General features: G+C 43.9%; 1 protein-coding gene across 7 annotated transcripts in view; it reads left to right on the forward strand.

Annotated features, from left to right (window-relative positions):
• Positions 1-17,822, forward strand: part of Peak1 (pseudopodium enriched atypical kinase 1) — a 249,793-nt gene extending 231,971 nt beyond the window's left edge. For all 7 annotated transcript variants that reach the window (XM_074061831.1, XM_074061830.1, XM_074061835.1 and 4 more), the window contains one exon: positions 11,240-17,822. In XM_074061831.1, coding sequence (XP_073917932.1) covers positions 11,240-12,403 — 1,164 coding nt within the window. In that variant the 3' untranslated portion in view covers positions 12,404-17,822. The remainder of the gene's footprint in view (positions 1-11,239) is intronic.
• The last annotated feature ends 2,608 nt before the right edge of the window (positions 17,823-20,430 follow it).

A 20,430-nucleotide genomic window follows, 5' to 3' on the forward strand; every position in this document is an offset into this window, starting at 1 on the left:
AGTTTCTTAGTCCTCTCATAACTTGATTTAATTCAAAGTGTGGAATGAATGAGACTATAGTGGAAGAGTCTGCAAAGCAGGAAAAGACAACATCGCGCAAGCCAGGGGTCCAAAGATGCAGAGGACTTGAGCAGGATGAGGACTCAGTGTCTGAGAAGCCTCAAGAACATGAAATCTGGGTAACAGTGGTGATGGGTACCAGTGCTGCGAGTTAGAGGGAGAAGGTAAGGGGAGGCCCGGAGGCACTAAGCACAACCTACCTATTAAATAAGTTTTTGGTGAAGGAAAGGCCAAATTGGTTCCCAGATGGTACTTTACCTCCACCTCCTAGTTCTTCCTCATCCATGTCTTTTATCATCCCATCACCATCTGGTGAACCACCACCCAGCAGATCAGACTGTCCGCCTATGTGGGCTGCATTTTGGCTGGCCTCCACCCTTTAGCTTCTCGCTTTCTAAATAAAACTGAACATTAAACCTAAGCAAGAACAACTTCCCTGCTTATAAAAAATCTACCTTGCCTTTTCTCCCTTTCAAAGAATCTCAGCTAGCCACTGACCAAGCATTTACTCTTCCTTTATTCTGATCAGTAGACTGCTTTAGAAGTCAACTTTAGAAGGTCTTCACCATTTTTCCTAGAAGGAAACTGAAGCCAGAGAGGAACAGTCGCCTTTGCTGTTAAGGTACCAGTGTTGTAGCAAGCTGCCCTGACTCCTAGGCAGAGCACTTGAGTCAGTAAATTGGCGTGGCTGAACCTCAGTGTTGTTCCTCAGTGAGTAAATGGCAGCCTTCTGCCTAGAAACAGGGTGGACATCTGGTGAGATTATGGCTTGGTCTTACTGAGAGAATTAGGTCTCATGAGATTGCATTATAACAAATGCTGCCATTAGAGGCCTCATAATAATACTGAATAAAGTTACTTTTGAAAAAGATGCTAAGAGTCTCACAGAAGTAAAAGTGTACCTTTCTGAAGTTTTCCCCAACAGTTCCAGTGTTGGGGGACTAGGTATCTTTTAAAGTAGTCCAGGTCTTTGCTCTCAAGGATAGGACACACCTTGCTTGGTAGAATGTGCACGTTCCTTTACAACAGCAGGGCTGTTTGCTTTCTTCCAGCTACACCAGACTCTTGTAAAAGCTTGTAATAAAATAGAGGTGAACTGTGGAGACCAGCATCCTTTATTGCATTTTTGACTCCAGAGTCCCCGTTTTATCTCATCTAGATGGATGCTGAGAAAGCCAGACATTAAATGAAAAAGTGTTAACACAAATAACTATGATTAGTAGGAATTTACATCTATTTCAGACTATCTACACTGGCTTAGTAGTAAGGAAAACCTGGATGGTGAACCACTTCCATTTTCATAATTCAACACAAGTACATCCAACATCGATACTACAGGAAGTGGTAACCATAGCCATCCGAAGTTATGTCCACTTCATCTCATGCTTGCCATGCACAGAGGTTGCAACTGAGAACTGACTTAGAAAGAAGTTTGGGGTGCTCGTGTAAACCTGGTGTCAAAATGAATTGTTTACTGGGGAAAAGGGCCATGGATTTAATTAATCAGGTAAGAGAGGACATAGTGGGAATTACAAATTGGGATTCAGACTAACTGAGTTCCTAATCTAGGCCCTGAGCTGATTACGGAACTGCCTCAGTTTCTGTGGGGTGACCATCCTAAGGCATCATTCTGTCAGCCTTAATTACTGGCTCAGGAATACAAGTCCACATGCTGGGTGGGAGAGTAAAAAGATTTGATGAGTGTAAGTCACAAATAAAATGGTAAAACCTTACACAGTTGCCTTCTCAACTTGTTCTTCTAAGCTCCAAAATGGGTTTCTTGGGCATGTGAACGTTTTTGTGGTAATTCAAACTAAACTACCTGGCCTACCTGACAGGCCTCATAGCAGATTCCTGTACTGTGAAGTTCTGAGTACTTTAGACCCAGATAGCATTTTATATATTAAACACTCAATCTGTTTTTAATGCACTTGTAATAGCACTGACTGTATGGGGGGGGCTGACATTTGTAGCTGCCAGTAAAGCAGTACTCCTTGAAAGATCAAGAAATTAATGTCAAGTTGCAGGTTGTCATTCTACACTGTATCGTACCCATTTACAGTTGTGTTTTGTGTAATGCAACAAAACAGCACAGATGGTATAATGTATGTGATCTTCAGCGCTTCTCATTTTTGTCCCTCTACAATTCCTGCCCTACAATATGCATCTCACGTAAGGTTCTCCGAGGCACTATAGAAGGCGCAGCATGGATGGAAATGAGATTCCCTGCTGATAAAGTAGAAGTAGGCTGAGGCACGCTGGGCCCATCGTGGAAAACTAAAAGCTAACGTAGGCTATTTTTGAAGGGTCCAGCATTTTGTAATTGTTGCTTTCTTTGGGGAAAAAGAGAGAAAATTGAATGGAATGACAAAGAGCTTGTCGTTTGTACTGTATAAAATCAGCAAGCCTCCAAGGCAGTGTAGACTCAGAAGACAGACCTCATTGATCCAAGTTTGCTCGATTGTGTAGTCAGGCCCTTCACAAGTGTTTATTATTCAGATCTGTCTGCCATTGCCCCCTCCCCATTACCTTGCCAACTCCCATCTGTTCCATAAAAGCTGCTGATCCAATCTAGCTGCTCTGAGTAAATAGGTCATGTAGCCTTTTTTCAACAGTTTGTATAGGTACAATTGTGTGTGTACTGTGTGCTAGACCCTAAAGACACAAGTATCTGCTCTCAAGATAGACCAGAAGTGTGCTAACTGTAATAAAAGAGGCATGTGCAAGATAATAGAAGTTACACAGAAACTTCCCTCTAACTGAAAGAACACCTGAGAGAAGGGCTTTGAAAGAATAAATTGGAATCCCTCAGACAGATGAGTGAAGAGGGAGCCCCAAACAAAAGGAGGGCAGGAGTGGGGTCTGACTACAGATAGTTCAGTATGGAAAGAGCAAGTATGGAAAAGAGATGGGAAATAAGGGGAGAGGGATAGGCTTTATCTTATAAAGACAGTGGGAAGCTACTCAGAAGTTTAAATAGACAAGTGATACCAGATTTGTTAAAAGATGACGCTGTGACCATGTAGAAGTTATATTTGAGAAGAATCATATGAGAGGCAGGGAGACCCAGTGGAAAGATTTTTTTCAATAGTCCAGGTAAGTGATAGTGGTAACAATAAAGAATGGAGGAGGATAACTTGCAAGTTACTTAGGAACAAAATAACTTTTTTTCTAAAGAAAAAGGAAAAGATTTACCAACTCTAAATCTATGGATTAAAGGTGGAAGAGAAAGCCAAAGTAGACTTGGTTTCTCCTCTAGATACTGGGTCAGATAACAGAGTTGTCACCAAGAGGAGGAGTATTAGGAGAGCAGGGAGCCTGGTGAGGAGGAAGAGCTCATGCTTGGGTGTGCTGAGTTTCAGGAATCTGCAGGGTGGGACATACATGCAGAGAAATCAGTGGGACTTACATAGAGAGAAATCAATATGCCATTGTATATGGTGTAAAGCCAGAGAAATAAGTGTAGGTTACAAATGCAGGTGTGAGGTCAGCAGAATATGTAAGGTGGTTGCTGAAGGGAGTGTGTCCTGCAACCACTAGCATAACAAGGAGCCTTTGAGAAAAATGTGTAGCCCCACTCCATTCAACAATTGATTACTCTATAGCATTGCTGTCCAGTTGGGCCATATGTTTACCCTTTTCCCCCGACACCTCTGTTGCCTTAGACTGAATATCTGCCATTGAAAGGGCAGCAAGATGTAAGTCCTCTTTAGCAGTCCCTGCCACTGGGGGCATCCTGAAGGGCTAGTAGTAATGACCATGTATGCTGCCTTTTCCTTCCCAGCTGCTTATAATGTGACTCTGCAGTCAAAGCCCCCAGCCTGCTTTATAAAAGTTAGCTGTCTAGGTTGAGGCTCTTATTACAAACATAAATGCTTTATAAAGGCAAATTACCTCAAAGGTATCAGAGCAGTTGCCATGAGCAACACGGAAAATGAGCCCTGAACTGAAATGAATGTTTGGAATTAAACTTTTCAGGTTGTGCATGAGGAACTATTGTCCAGCTCTGTTTCCCTGCCAACACTGGGCTTGTGTAAGTGTTGTGTGCTTTGACCTGGCTTCATAAGGTCTCAGGAGAGGGTAATTTGGCTCTGATGCCGGAAACATGGGCTTTCTTTGTATTTTGTTTTTCCATTCCCCAGAAGATGATTTGTCGGGATTTAAAGGGTCTCCACCCTGCATTTGGGAATCTTGTCAGATGACTTCAGGATATTGCATTCTAAGATGGGATGAGCTGAGTCATCAGATACTTGCAATGCTAGGTTGATAGGAACCAATATTTCTTCTTGCTCTTCTGTGTCCTTACTGCTCGCTGTCAGCCCAAACTAGTAGCCAATTTCTCCACAAGTCCCGTTTTCACAGCACTCCATTATTCATGCTAGGGGTTGTGTAGCCACCAGCTGCTGGCTGTCCCTTTTGATGTTCCTTTGACCCCTCTGGAGAGTGGCTTAGGTGTCCTGTGAGTGGGCAAGGGCCAGGTCTCCATGCTCAGGATGGGCTTTTTGTCCTTTCTGTGCTCTTCACATCAAGTGTTGCTTTTGCATAAATTCAGCATCATCACCTTCATAGAACCAAAAATATGTCCAGAAAGAGGCTCCATGGTGTCTTTTACCAGAAGCTCTACCTTTCACCAGCGTGGTATTGCTCTGCAGCAGTTCATGGTCCCTAGTGGAGATTGATACCGCAGCTCCCTCTGGTGTACAGAAGCTCTCACAGCATTCCTCTTCCCTTGCCCAAGATGTGATGTAAGCAAGCACAGACTCTTGCTTTCTTGTACATAGTTAAAACAAATAGGTGATTTTTCTCCATTAGAAAAGGAAATGAAGATATGAGGCCATTCTAGCTCCACTTTTATTCCTGTTTTAAAATGGGAGGGAGGGGTGCCTAAGAGCCCTGTGGAAATCATTCTTTTGGAGAGGTAGAAGCTTTCTTGAGATTCTTCCAATTCAGATCATCTACCCTTTTTAAGGAAAGAATGTGAATTTTTTTTCAAGAAAAAAATGAAAAGATAAATGATCAAAGAAGTTACTTTGATCCCTGGTAGAGAAAATATGTATGGAAGGAAAAAAAAAACTGGCAATAATACCCTGTCCATTTGTTCTGAAAAGAGTGGCTTGTTTTCTAAAATAACTTTTGGACTAGAAATTTATCATCTGAAGTCAGGTCATTTTGAGGGATTTTTTTAAACCTAAAGGAGTCAAGTTATTAATATTTGAAAAATGACTACTGTGTAGTGCATAGAATAATGTAATACTCCTACCTAAATTAACATCATCACAGACTCTATAATAAAGATTTATGAGATACCTATCATGTGAAATCCTATTATGGAAATCTCCTCAAGTCTGTGTTTGGGTTGTAACTGGCTTCATGGTTATGAACCAATTAAAAGCCCAGTATTTTTCCCTTCTTTTACACTCCAATCTTCTCCTGTTTTCATTTGCCCTTAAACTAGATTGACCCATTATTCTTCAGCCTGTCTATGTATTGTAAAATGAAGAGATAAGGAAATGCCACCCACTCGGGTTGGCTATCTAGGCAGACAGAGCATCCAAAATGGCTGAACAATTTATCATTTCTTCTTCATAAATCACTTTGATCCTTTATCTCAAGTTGATCTGTGAAGCTAAACATAAATTCTTGTTGTAGTATCCATGTTCTTATCTACTCTCAAAGCTCTGGAGGACCTTATAAAAATGCGTGTGTCTGTGTCTCTGTGTGTGTTTAGATAAAATTAAAATATCACAATTAGAATATCATCTCTGCTTCTTAGGTAAAACTACCAGATGGCAAGTTCTTTTTGGTGTGACAACATAGTAAAAGCTACAGATTTGGTCAAACCATTCTGTTTCTTAGCCTCAGGTTGGCCTATCTTGGAGTAAAGCATATGCTGGTCTTAACTTATTAGGGCTGACCCTGGCATGAAGGTGTTGACCTTTAGCTGTCATTCATTAGCTGTCCTCTATCCAACCGATGGTCAGAGAGCCTCACTGCTGTGGAAAGTAGCTCTCAAGACTTAAAAACATATGTTGTATTGTACAACCTTGTAGTATACAGATGGTACTCTGAATGTGCCTGACCTTCACAACTGTCCTCTGAGGTAAGGTTTCAGTTGTTTTTGTTCATTTGTTTTTGTTTTTGTAGGGAGGTCTTGTTTTGGTTTTGGTTTGTTTGGGCGGGGAGGGTTGATGTTATTGGGAGGTTGGGAGTTTGTTTGGTTTGGTTTTCATTGGTTTGTTTAGAGTGGTTTGGTTTTGGTTTTTGAGACAGGGTCTTTCTGTGTATCTCTTGCTGGCCTGGAACTTGTGATCCTCCTGCATCTACCTTCCAAGTGCTAAGATTAGGGGTTGGAGATTTAGCTCAGTGGAAGAGCGCTTGCCTGGCAAGTGTAAGGCCCTGAGTTCGGTCCCCAGCACCGGAAAAAAAAAAAGGAAAAAAAAAAAAAAACAAAATCCTTTCTCATCCAAGTGCTAAGATTACAGGCTGCACCACCTCACCTGGCCTCAGTATTCTTTATATTGTTTCCTTTATTAGGAAGACTTGAGACCCAGAGAAATTAAGTGAGTGTGCCCAAGGTTACAGAGCTATTGGCAAGGCTAAATCCCAGACCTCCTAAGTCCTTGGTAAGTGTCCTTTCTAGAATGTGACAGCTAGAGTTTAACTTTCATATTCAATCAGTAAACTCAGTGGTGTTTGATAGACTTTTCAAAGACTGAGGAGTTAGAACCCTTGAGCTTCCATTCCAGCAGGCAATGTGATATTGAGCAAATTATTTAAACTGCCAATAAGGTTAATGGTGCCATGTGCCAGATCCAACTCCTATACAACTAAATTATGGCCAGTATAGAATTTTTAAATACCTGGTGACACATAAATATGAAATATTGCCAACAGCACATCATAGAAAGAATTCATGTGATTGATGAGCATATTGGATTATATATTATTACTGTATGTGCTGAGATTTTGAGCGCTTTCCAGAGATGATATTTTTCTGAAAGATAAATGTTTGAACGTGAACTCAGACTGGGGACATCTTTTCAAGACCAGAAATTTCCTTATAAAACAAATATAAAGCATTTCTCAAACTGATTAAGTAAGTGGTAGAATACCTGAAAGAGCTCGTTTTCAGATCTCTTAGTAGATACATATGTACTTACTTCCATGACATTGACCAGTGATACCAAGTCTCTAACTATAATACGTGCAACAACTGAGAAGGAGATGCTCTTCTCCCCTCAGGCTCCCTTGATTTTGTTTAATTTTCTTTTCTTTTTAATATGTATTTGAATGGAAATCAGAACATACTGCTTCTCAGAACTGGGAATCCATCTGCATCCTTCTAAAAAATGCACTTTTTTTCTTTTTAAATAAAAAAAAAAAGTGGTTTCTTACTGTAACAAACAGGTAGTATAAACACTACTCAGAGCACTTACTGCTAAGAAGTTTTGATATCTGAGGTATGGGGTATCCTCCTGCTAAAAAGAGGAGAAGAGAGCAGGAGAGTAACCAAGCTATTGTGATCTGGAACTCAGGTTAGAGACCAAGTCTTCCATTTAAGCCTCTCTCTATCTGTCTCTCTCTCTCTCTCTCTCTCTCTCTCTCTCTCTCTCTCTCTCTCTCTCTCTCCCTGTCTCTCTCTGTCTCTCATAAACTCATTTGGGGGTAGATTGATTCATTCATTCATTTAGTTATTGCTTTTATAGCCCTTTGAGACCAGAAATACTTGTTATAGCATGTAGAACTCTTGGCTACTGTTTCTGATCAAAACATTTCTCCTCAAGCCAGGCACTGGTAGCTCATGCCTGTAATTCTAGGTACTCAGGAGGCAGAGAGCAGGAGAATCTCAGTTTGAAGCAAGTCTGGGAAAATAGTTCGCAAGACCCTACCTCAAAAAAACCCTTCACAAAGAGGGCTGGTGGAGTAACTCAAGGTGAAGGCCCTGAGTTCAAACCCTAGTACCGAAAAAAAAAAATTCCTCCTTGATGCATACCCACTTAATAAGGCTGTTTTTGAAAGGTCTTATTGCCTGAGTATTGGGCATTGAGGCCTGTTAAGAGAAAGCAGAAAACTCAGAATCCTGCTATAGAATTATTGGTTTTGCTCTGACTAGTTCACTCCAGTGATTCTCTCAACCCTATATCCCTTCGCTGACGGAGTTGTGACCATCACAGTAGAACATGTCTGTAATAGTGGGACTATGAGGTGATTAGGAAGAGGAAAAGAGAATGATGCAGACTGACTAATATCAAAGTACATTTCATCTTTGTAGGAAGATGGTGTAATGAAACATACTGAAAGCTGTTAATTAATAGTGGGGGAGGGTAACAGATGGTAATGGAGGGGTTAATCTGATTTAAGTACATTATCTTTGTGTGTGAGATACCGTGGTGAAACCCCTCTAAACAATGAATATACACTTAAAAAATGAAAGGCTGGAATGTAGAACAGTCCTGTTGGAGGGGAGTACTAATAGGAGCAGGGAGGGGGAACGGAGAGGGTGAAGGAGAGTGAATATGGTTGATGTACTTTACATACTTGCATGAAAATAGAGCAGTGAAACCTGTTGAAATCATTTTAAGTGGGGTAGAGAGAGGTGAGGAAGAACAGTGGAACAGATGTAGCTAACCAAGGCACATTGTAAATATATATGGAAATGTGACAGTGAGACTCCCTGTACAACTAATATATGCTAATGAAAATGTTAGAGAGAGAGAATGAGAGAAACCTGATTACTTGGGCCAATTGTATGTTACTTGAAAAGTTAACACAATAGGTAATGGGGTCATGAAATAAGGTACCTGGACTGCAAGAGCCCTCTATTGGCCTGGTGTATAGTGTGGACCATAAACTTCTACAGAACGCAGGTGAGAGTTACTTTGTTGTTCTGTTTTCTAGATGAGGCATGGGGCAGAAAGAGCAAGCTTTGGCATTAGATAGACTTAGAGACACAAAGGGGTAACCCTGGGGAAGTATACTGATCTCCTCAAATGTTTATCACTTCTTTGTGGTAAAAACATTCAAAATCTATTCTTCAGGCTTTTTTGAAATACATGGTACATTACCTGTAGTCACCCTACTGTGCAGTAGAACACCTGAACTTACTGCTGTCTCACTGTTGCTTAGTAGCAGTTGGCCAGCCTTTCCATCCTTCCCACTGTCTCCCAGCCTCTGGTAACCACTTACTCTCAGCCTCTCAGATCACATTTTTTATTAAATTCCACACGTGAATGGGATCATGCAGTTGTCTTTCTGAACCTGGCTTATTTTACTTACATAATGAGCTCCAGTTCCATCCACGTTGTCAGAAATAACAGAATTTCAGTCTTTCTTATGTGTATGTGCAATAGTTTTGTATCCATTCATCAGTTGATGGACACCTAGGTTTCCATTTCTTGGCTATCGTGAATGGTGCTACAGTGAACTTGAAAGTACAGCTTTCCCTTCAACATTACTGCTTTCAGTTCCTTTGGATATACATCTAGTAGTGGGATTGCTATATAATAGTTCTGCCTTTAGTCATTTGAGAACCTCTTACTATTTCATTTACATTCTCACCAACAGTGTACAAGGGTTCTCTTTCTCCATACCCTCGGCAGCACTTACCTTTGTCTTTTTGATAACAACCATTCTAATGGGAATGAGATGATGATATGGTTTTGATTGCCTTTCCCTGATTATTAGTGATGTTGAACATTTTTTTCATATCCTATTGACCATTTGTATGTTTTCTTTTGAGAAATGTCTATTTAGGTCTATTGCCCTTTTTAACTAGCATATATTACTAGTACAAAATAGTGAGTTTCATGATGACATCTTATACATGTTATAATGAATTTCATCACATTCACACACACCCATTCCCCTCTCTTGTTCCCCCACCCCTTCCTCCTGGTCCCCTTTCTCTTCTTAAAAAATGCCCCTTCTGCTTTCATGTCTTTTTTGTTTTTAAATCTAGATTCTGCATATGAGAGAAATTATGTAATATTTGTCTTTCTGAGCCTGGCTTATTTCCAGTTCCATCCATTTTCCTGCAAATGACATAATTTAGTTCTTCTTTAGACTGAATAAAATTCCATTGTGTATATATACTACAGTTTCTTTATCCATTCATCCATTGATGGTCAGTGAGACTGGGTTCATGACTTTGGCTATTGTGAATGGTGCTGCAAAAGTAACATGGCTGTACAGGATCTCATTGTACACTGACTTTGACTCTTTGAGGTACAGACCCAGGAGCAGTCCAGCAGGATCGTATGGCAGTTCTAGTTTTAGTTTTGTGAGGAGCCTCATACTGTTTTCTGTAATGGTTGTACTAATTTACATTCTCCCCACATCCTTGCCAGCATTTCTTTGTTGTCTGTTTTCTAGGTGATAGCCATTCTGACTGAGGTGAGATGAAATTTCAGTGTCATTTTGATCTGCATGTCCCTGACTGTTTTCAGTTTTTCCATTTGATTATTTGGGTTTGGTTTTTTGTTTGTTTTTGTTTTTGTGTGTTTGGGAAGGGTTTGTCATTTTTTTGCTATCAAGTTGTTTGAATTCCTGGATATTCTGGATAACCGCTTGTCAGATGTGTAGTTTGCAAATATTTTATCCCATTCCTTAGGTTATCTCTTCACTCTGTTGATTGTTTCCTTTGCTGTGCAAAAGCTTTTTAGTTTGACATAATCCCGTTTGTCTATTTTCTTTTTGTTGCTTATCCTTTTGGGGTCTTATCCAGAATAATCCTTGCCCATTCCAATGTCCTGAGGCATTTTCCTTGTTTTCTTCTGGTAGTTCAATAGTTTCAGACCCTACAATTAAGTCTTTAATCCATCTTGGTGACTTTTGTAACTAGTGAGAGAGAGGGGTCTAGTTTCATTCTTCTGCATGTTCTCATCCAGTTTTCTCAGCATCATTTGTAGAGGAGACCCTCAGCCTATTTTGAAGGGCTACTGTGAAGAGTAGAGCTGGTACATGTACAGTGCTGAGTGCATCCTTGCGTGTAGACGGCCGTGAGAAATGCTTGCTTTCACTAATACTGTCACTCGGCAGGGGGCTACCAAGATTGTCTCTGAAGACTTCACTATATGACTCCTTGATCCTCACGAGTCACCTTCCAGTTAACTGTCCTCAATACGTCATAAGCCTGGTTGTGAATGTGTGAGTTTCAGATTTTATTATCTGCTTCTTTCAGATCTGTAAGAGCAAAGCTAAAGAATCTCACCAGTATTACCACAGCCTGGCGGTCCGGCAGAGTCTGGCTGTACATTTTAACATCCAGCAAGACTGTGGTCATTTCCTTGCTGAAGTCCCTAACCGCCTGCTTCCCTGGGAAGATCCTGATACCCCTGAAAAGGCAGAGGATGAAATGGAAGAGAGTGAGGAAGAGGCAAAAGGAAAAGCTGAGGGGAAAAGCCCAGAGTCCTGCTCTGAAACAGAGTCATCCCAGAGAGAGAGCCAGGGCATTGCAAGCAGGAAGCAGAGAAGCCATGTTGTAGTCATCACCAGAGAGGTCCCTCATCTCACTGTGGCCGATTTTGTGCGAGACTCTCTGGCCCATCATGGGAAAAGCCCTGATTTGTATGAGAGGCAAGTGTGTCTGCTGCTCTTACAGCTGTGCTCTGGCCTGGAACACCTCAAACCCTACCATGTCACTCACTGCGATCTACGCCTAGAGAACCTACTGCTTGTCCACCACCAGCCTGGGGGAGCCACCCAGGGCCTTGGGTCTGCAGACCCAAGCCCTACCTCATCTTGTCCCACAAGGCTTATTGTGAGCAACTTCTCTCAGGCCAAGCAGAAGAGCCATCTGGTAGACCCTGAGATCCTCCGGGACCAGTCCCGCCTTGCCCCAGAGATCATCACAGCCACCCAGTATAAAAAGTGTGACGAGTTTCAGACGGGCATCCTCATCTATGAGATGCTGCACCTGCCCAACCCCTTCGATGAGAACCCAGGGCTGAAGGAAAGGGAGTACACACGCACGGACCTGCCTCGAATCCCGCTCCGCTCCCCCTACTCCTGGGGCCTACAGCAGCTGGCCAGCTGCCTCCTGAATCCCAACCCCTCAGAGCGCATCCTAATTTCTGACGCCAAAGGCATCCTCCAGTGTCTGCTCTGGGGCCCCCGCGAAGAACTCTTCCAGACATTCACCGCCTCCCCAAGCCTCATGCAAAGGAACGCCCTGCTCCAAAACTGGCTGGACATCAAGCGAACACTGCTGATGATCAAGTTTGCTGAGAAGTCCCTGGACAGAGAGGGGGGCATCAGCCTCGAGGACTGGCTTTGTGCTCAATATCTGGCTTTTGCCACTACAGACTCCCTGAGTTGTATTGTAAAAATTCTGCAACACCGTTAATGTTGTCCAGATGCTGCTTTTACTGCATTTCCAACCCTTCCAAGGAAGTGTTGCCCCTGCGCTCCCCCATCTTAGTACTCACACAGAATTCAAGGAAAGAAGAGCGGTAAAGCTGGCATCCCCGTCCATGGACAAATGCGTCCATTGGGAAAGGTCATCAACAGCTCCAAATCAAGTGAGAAGCTGAGTCTTTCTTAACTTCATAGAAATTGAACTGCACAAGCTTGCAGTTACCTCTCCTTGGAATACTTTCATCATAATAGCCCCACAAATAACAGGTAAAAATGAAAATGTACATCCTTGAAGGTACAGCACCTATGGTATGTACTCAGTGAGCTGTGTCCAGTTCCAGCTCCTTCATAACTCAAAGCTTACCTGTCTTTACAGCAAGTATTCATTCTCACTAGCAATAGACAGACATAACCAACCTCCACTGCTATCCAGTAAGCTCTCACAACAGACTCCTTCTTCCTTCAAGGTGTCAATAACTGACCCTTTACCAGGCAGACCTACCATTCTCCAGTTTGTGTTACCAGATTATCTTTGTTCCAGCAGACAATAGAAAGAAACAGAGAGATTTCCACCCCTTGGATCACAGACCCACTTTCATTTCTCTTGTCAGTGTGTGTGTGTCAGTCCTAGCCGCCTCCTCTCTGCTGCCACTGCCTCTGCTCTGTCCCACTTGTGGCCCATTACAGAGCTGAGCTGAGGTGGTGTCACTGATGGCCTCAGCAGGGTGGGGCACACTGGAGAGCTTATGAATAGTTGGCAGGGACTGAAGAGATAATGTCCTCCCATGTGTAGTTCTCCAGGGCCCATCAGGGAACAGTCTTTTGATTTCTGTCAATGCTGTCAGCATTGGCAGCCGGGCTTGCAGAGCCTGGATCAGAGGTCCCCTCCTCCCCAACCCCAGGCAGTAATTAGCCAGCTTCCTTCTGTCAGTAGCCAGTGTTAACTAGTCAACCAAATGCGGTAGACTACAGCCCTGAGGGAAGTGCCTCAGTTCAACTCTAAGATCTCCTTAGAGGGCACTGAGCGCTGACTGCTAGAATGGCCAGAAGGCAGGGGACAGAGACAAGGTTACTGATGAGACAGGTGACCTGTTCTTCAGCATGCTGACCTCTTCCAGAGACACCACCTCACAGAGTCAGTGGTACATGACTCCTAGGCCTCCAAAATGACTCTGGAGTTCAGCACTCGGGAAGATCGCTGGCTAAGGTGGGTAGCTGAGAGCCTGTGCTCCTCTCCAGTGGATGTATGTGCAATTTTTTATGTATTTTCTTAGCTGTATATTACAGTGTTTGTGTTGCAACTTCGCCTGAATCGAGAGCTACAGAAACCTTCCCCTCTTTCCTTGGCACATATTTACTCTAAGAGGCGTCCTTCCACCTGTGTGTGCGTTTGCGTGCGCTTATTTTTATTCAAAACTGTGAGTATCTGTTTACTTCAGCCTTGAAATCCCAAGAGTCACTTGAACAGTGAGTGTGTACACGTGTGTGCCATGTGCAAGCACACACGTGCTGGGAGTAGAGACCAGGCCTCGGGGAGCCACCTGTGGCAAGGTTGACAGACGTTCTCTGCACCTTGGTGATGAGGGAGCCCTAAGGCCTCTTATCTACCAGTGCAGAGTGTTCTTAAAGCCAGGACTGATTGTGCAGTATTACTTAGATGGCATGTTAGTGGCCTTGGAAATTTCTGAACTTTTAACGTTTTTAACAGCCTTTTTATCTACTTCATCTGTGTCAAGGAGGATCAAGAAAGGAGAAGAACGTATTTATTTTTTTTAAGAGAATGATGTGTGAGGCTCCATATAGAGGGTGTTCCTGTCCTCCTGGCAAGCAGTACAGGACTCCCAGGAAAGAAGACTGTCAGCCCACAGAGAGTCTTGCCTCATGTAGCCAGAACAGCTGTGGAGTAGGTATGCTACTGCAGGCCAGCAGTCCAATCTCTCAGTGTCCTGTGGCATGGCTTAGGCCATATGAGCCATGGCTGCATCATGCCTAGCATTCTGGGGTTTGGTTCATCTTAATGTAGCCCGTATGCACATAAATCTCTGCCTGATCATGCACTGAACTGACAGCACACAAACCACTGACCACGTCACCCAGCACGATCTCTCAACCCCGCCCCAACTTTTGCAAATTGAGACATACCTTCTCAATGTCAATCTCATGGTGCCTTGGCATGTACATTGGAATGTTGACTATGTAATGAGCTTACATATTTAATGCTGAATGCTCCTGGTCCCTGTATTTGTTCTCATTCTTTTTCTTTTTTCCTGTTAGTCTTGAGTCCAGCCTTCACTTTCACTCCACATTAGAACAAGCATGGATGCCTCCACTACCGTCATTTTACAGCATTGGTAAAACAAGCACCTCCTCATTCCACACGTGTTCAGCACTGTTTTGCAAAGGGCAAAAGATGAAGGCCAAACTAGATGGAGAAGGGCTTGGGCTTCTAAGAGACAGGTGGCTACACTGACTTTCTCTGGGTGATGGTCAAAGAACGTGACGGGGAGGCAAAGAGGGTGTTATGACAAGCAGACTAGAGAAGAAAATGCTTTTCTAGGCAAGAAGTCCATCAGATGGTCCTCAGAACACTTTTCTAAAATAATGAAATTCAGTCAGTCTAATGCTATCATAAATATTTTACATTTTCATTTTAATTGTGGTAGGAACTTTGAATTCATTCATCAACTGGAAAGAAAGCTTAACCTTCTGTAGACACAGATACACATGTATTTCATATAGATAAATAGGTAGGTAGATAGGTAGATATATGAGTTTGGGATTGCAATATAGCACTTTAAGTTTTCACAAGTAATGTCAAGGTATTGTCTTCAGTATTGGTTGAAAATCTTTTTCTTTCCTATTGAAGTCTACACCATTGATTCTTCCATTTATTTTGAGAGTTTGAACAATGAAGTCTCTATTGGAACTTTTCCTTAAGCCACGTGAGCATGAACAATCTCTCTTGACACATTTCAGTGCTAGGGAGAAAGGACAGTGGCTAGAGCAGCCAAGAACAAGAGTGAATGTATCTCAGAGTGCCTTGTTAGAATAGCAACCTCGCCTTGCAAGGAGGAGTTGGGTATTCCACAGAGAGGACTAAGACTGCATAAGCCTCCCACACTGTGGAGGACAGCCTTTCTGGGATGCAAGCACCGGTGTGATGTGCAGAAGCTAATCGCGAAGAACCCCAGCAGACTGAGAAAGAGAACAGTGAGAATCGTGGATAAAGTCCACCTATCCTGGTGCAGAGGTTGAATTGGAAGCCAGGACTATGGCAGTGAGTTTCAGGACTTGCCCTCAGAAGGTGAACCGGGTGAGTGATGGAGAGGCATAAGCACCCATACTCCCCAACTTACTGATGCAGAGAGACAAAAATAAAACACGCCAGAATTTAGAGTCAGAGCAGCCTCCCTGTTGTCAGCTTGGTCAGGGGCTAGTTCTGCTTCCAAATTCAGAATACATTTATGAACATGAAAAACTCTTAAGCCAAGAAATATAAACTCTAGAAATATTAATGATATTTATGGGAGTAAAGCTACCTAAAATTGTATGTTGAAGTATCTAGTAATAAAATTCCCATAAAAGATCATTGGGGCCCACCAAATAATAAGACATAGAAGTATTGCACCCAGCTTTCTAAGTTTGAGTTAGGAGTATTTTGGTACAGGGAAGTCACCTGACATTTGGTTTTGCTGGTAACATGCAATTAGAATTTTTCCCTAGGTTTTATTAGCAGTCATCTGAAAAATTACTGGCTAGTCCCAGAAGTTGGGATGGGTTTAGGATGCTACACTATATTTCAGGTGATTCAAGATGTGTAAAGTATGAGCTAGTTGAAGAAGAGACGAGGAACTCAGTTCCCTAGGCCAGCTCTGGCATGCGTTTCCTTCCCCTCACTAGTGGATACGGATAGAGTTCTGGTCCAGCTTAATGAACGAGCAGGATGGCTGCCCATGAAACTGGGTTATTAGATTTACCTCATTGAAGCTCATTCTCAAAGGCCCAAAGTGCTGCGCCCAGACAAACCCAAGAGTTGCTCTCGCTCAAGTGTGCACTGAAACCCAGCCATCCATTCTCACAGCAGCGCTGCAGATGGGGATTCTATGGACCAAAACCGCTGCCCTAGGAAAGTCAGAAGAGCCATAATGCAAGATCCTAAACAGAGATCATACCAAAGAAATCAAGCGTCTTACCCAGATATGAGGTAGAGCTGTGACAGATGGCCAGGAGAAGGGAATTCACGTACATTCCATGTCAGGGTATTCAGCTGATAAAATAAATCCATCCTCAAAAGTACATCTATTTTTTTAAAAGAAGTCCATTTTGTACATTAGAAGAAAAGTAAAATGATGATAGAGGAAGCCAGGGCAGATAGTGAAACTCCAGTATCTAAGCAAACTAATTCTTTCAGCCCTGTTAGCATGGCTGTGGCTGGTGCCTAGACCTTAGCCTAGGAACATCATGTCTGTGATTCTGAGACGGAAGGAGGGGTTTTGTTGTTAAAAGAGAGGCCATTTCAATAGGTTCATTTAAAGAACTTGAGAAATTTCTTAGCACGTGCACTGTTCCTACAAAGGTGTTTACCTTCAGCACCACCATCATTTAGTATTTACAAGTGCCCAGACTGTACAAGGTGCTATGCAGCTGTTAAGCCCTCTCCCTGCAGCTGTTTGAAATTAGAGTAGATCTCTGCATCCATCACTACTAAAGCTTTGCCCACCCACTTGGCCACAAGGGCCTACATTCCAAGCATCCCTACATGTTCCCGCTTCTCACCTTCCCCATCCCACCCACCCCTGTGGTTTTTTAATTCAAGAAAGTTTCAGGGAACCAAAAGAGATCGGAAGTTTTTTAACCTAGCAGAACTACAGAGTTTATATTTTGCTATGAATATTGTTGTAGTACAGAAAATCCACTTTGCCTGTTAGCGTGTGGCTAGTATGTGTGTCTGCACTCTGGATAACTTGAATGTTAAGCCAGCCCTGTGGCTTCAGGGGAGCGCTACTGAAAGGTTAAACCACACTGCGCCAGGAAGCCTGCTCCAAGTAACACTTGGTTACCCTTCCCTACCAGTTCTAAAGACACACTGGGCCAGGCTTTCTGTTGACATGCAGGGCATTTCAACGTGAAATCAGGCAAGAGCGAGAAGACAGCATCCGTCTAAGTGATTTTAATCATGGCGGACCTCATTCCAGCCTCTCTAACTCTCCATGGCTCTACTCACACTCTGTATTTGAAAGTCTTGTTTCTCTTGCTCTCTCTACTTGCATAATTCAGAGTTGTATAAATCTATCAATAACAGGTCCCCTCTGTCACTGCCCTTTGGTTTGCTGTGGTACTTTGCTGTGTATTCCGTGGCCTCATGTTACTGTGTAAATAAATTCATTTTATTATACTTAAAAACCAAACTTCAAGCACTAGTTCTTTCAGTGACTCTTCCACACTGACATGCCGGGGATGGTTTGGTTGCACCATCGTTGTCTTATCTTCCCCCCCATAGGATGGCTGACTGTCCTTAAAACAGGAAATGATAGCTTTTAGCATCCGTACCGTCTGCCCTCTGGATCCTCGCCCGCCCCGAGCTGACATGGGCTGCATTCTCTCTTCAATCCTTCTCTAATCTGGGAAAATCAGGCCCTCAGAAGACTGCTGGTTTGCTGTGCAAGATCGCCCCCTGGTGACCAGTCCTTACAGGCTGCATGGTTGGGAGGCTTGGTTAGCTGGATCTGGCTGGCTCTCCCAGTGGAAATCACAGAGCTGTACAGGTAATGTGGGCAGGGGCAGGGCTGTACAGCGTCGTCGTCTACAGAAGTCACATGCCTTTGGTCACACAGGCGCCTCACACAGGCGCATAGGCAAACACATAACAGAGTGGGGGCCGCCAGACTTGAGGAGGACATCAGCAGGCAGCTGTGGTAGGTGCCATGTCAAGAGAGTAAAATGTGGTGCAGCCTTGCTGCAGGTGGAGGAGAGTCTAGGGGACAGCCCTAGTTGTCAGCACAACACATGGGCTTCTGGGGGAAAGGAGTAAGAAAGAAGTAGGCGTGAACCGGGAGGTCCAAGAGAGCAGTGCAAGGGTTGGGTGACTATCAGCCTAACGCTGTGCTCTTGAGTGTCCACCCTGGAGCCCAGAGAGGATACAAGTCAGACTGGTGAGAACAGTCCAGGGTCGGCCTAGCCAGGCTCCAGGGAAGGCATAGCAGGCCAGAGGAACCTGAGCTTCTGCTCATTAGTGGAACCATTTTTTCCCTTGCAGTGAGACCCCGGAAAGAAGTCATCCCATATCCCCTCCACCACATCACTTAGCAGGGGACCCATTCCTGGGAGTTCCATTAATGAGACCCAATGAGGCCACCCTTGTCAGTGACCCTGGGTTGTCCACAGGCAATGGATTCCTGACATTTGCATGGGGCCCTTGACATCACATGCCTGCAGAGTAATTTTTTTCAATCCATATAGAATTGTGCTTTCTTTCCTACCTGGAATAAGTGGGGCCTGGGAGCTCTCCCAAGTGCCTGGGGTTCTGAGTGTGCACCCTCAGCTCCAAGAGCCCTTTGCCTGCTCTCCAAGGCCCAGCAACTTGTGCTTCCTTGTAAGTGAGGCTGTGCTCTGCAAAGGAGCTTCATTAGAGCCTTAGGATCCGAGAACTGCAGTTGGCAGATCACAAGTTGTCGTTAAGAGCAACTCAAGGCAATTAGAGCTGAAACTTAAAACTTGGATTTCACACTGGGTGGGGGCAGGAGAACTGCAAACCTCTTAAGAGGAAACAGTCTATCTGGGCATGCCTGGGCTTCCTGGAATCCCAGGTAACCTGCACATGCATTCCAACAAATGGCTCCCTTACCCTCTGCAAGCAGCCAGTAGGCAGAGTGGTCTCCAGTCTTGGCTTAATCCAAGCATTTCAGGGAAGGCTTCTGGGGAACCCACAAGCGTTAGGACCAGGGATCTCGAGAGCAGTAACTCTCCCACCGGCAGGGGAGAGGAGGGATTTTGCCTCAGTGACATAGTGTACCCCTACCGCAACCCACACAGGCTGGAGTCAAGCGGAGACTGAAAAGCCCCAGGCCTACAATTCAGCTTTGCACTCTCCCTCAACTGTTTTTTCTTGCACCACTCTTCAACAGACATGTGGACTACATCTCAAACTTTTCCAGCCCATAGCTTGGCAGCCCAGCTTTTTTGTTTTTTTCAAGTGCTGGAGATCGAACCCAGAGCCTTGTGATACTAGGTAAGCACTCTACCACTGAGCCACACCCCCAACCCACCTCTGCATCTTGATCCAATGTGATTCCAGCAGCCACATGTGGTCACCTCTCCCCAGCCTTGCCGCATTAATGCCATCTGCTGCTTAGGGCAGAGCACTCCCACGAGAAGGCTCTGAGTCCAAGGGTCTGAGCTTGGCTTTCCCCGCTGATTCTTCTTGCTCTTTGGCCTCATGAAAGGCAGAGTAACTGGTCTCTCCCAAGAACCTCTGTGCTCGGCTGGGTGCTGCTCCAGAGAGCCCAAGCCACAGCTCAAAGTTGACAGTAATGGGCCCCACACAAGTACTTCATACACAATCTCACTTCATTCAGCCACCCATGTAGTGGCTCCTGTTTTTCAGATGAGGCAAATACCCATTTTTCACTCAGTTAGTGAAAGCCAGGACTTGAACCTAGCTCTGGGACTTCACATGCAATGCTCCTTGTTCTTCCCCTCTCCTGCCAACTGTGCCACAAGGACACTAAGACAACAGTGGGAGCTAGAAGGAGAGCCAGAACAGTACCTTGGAGAAGGTCACCAAGACTTACAGCCTTTTCTGCTTCTGTTCTCTTTACCGAGTGCCATGTACTTGAGGCCCAGCAGTAGGCAAAGGAGTCCTGCCCAAATCCGGAAGGCAGGGGAACCAAGAAAGTGTCTACTAGTAGGTGAGAAAGGGGCAGCAGCTCCTGTTGGTTGCTGTGTGCATGGGAAGTAATTTGAAGGAATGAGACCAGGGTCTGGAATGAATCATCCCTAGCAACCAGAAACCCATCT

Source organism: Castor canadensis, chromosome 19, assembly GCF_047511655.1.
Source record: "Castor canadensis chromosome 19, mCasCan1.hap1v2, whole genome shotgun sequence".
Classification (NCBI taxonomy): Eukaryota; Metazoa; Chordata; class Mammalia; order Rodentia; family Castoridae; genus Castor; species Castor canadensis.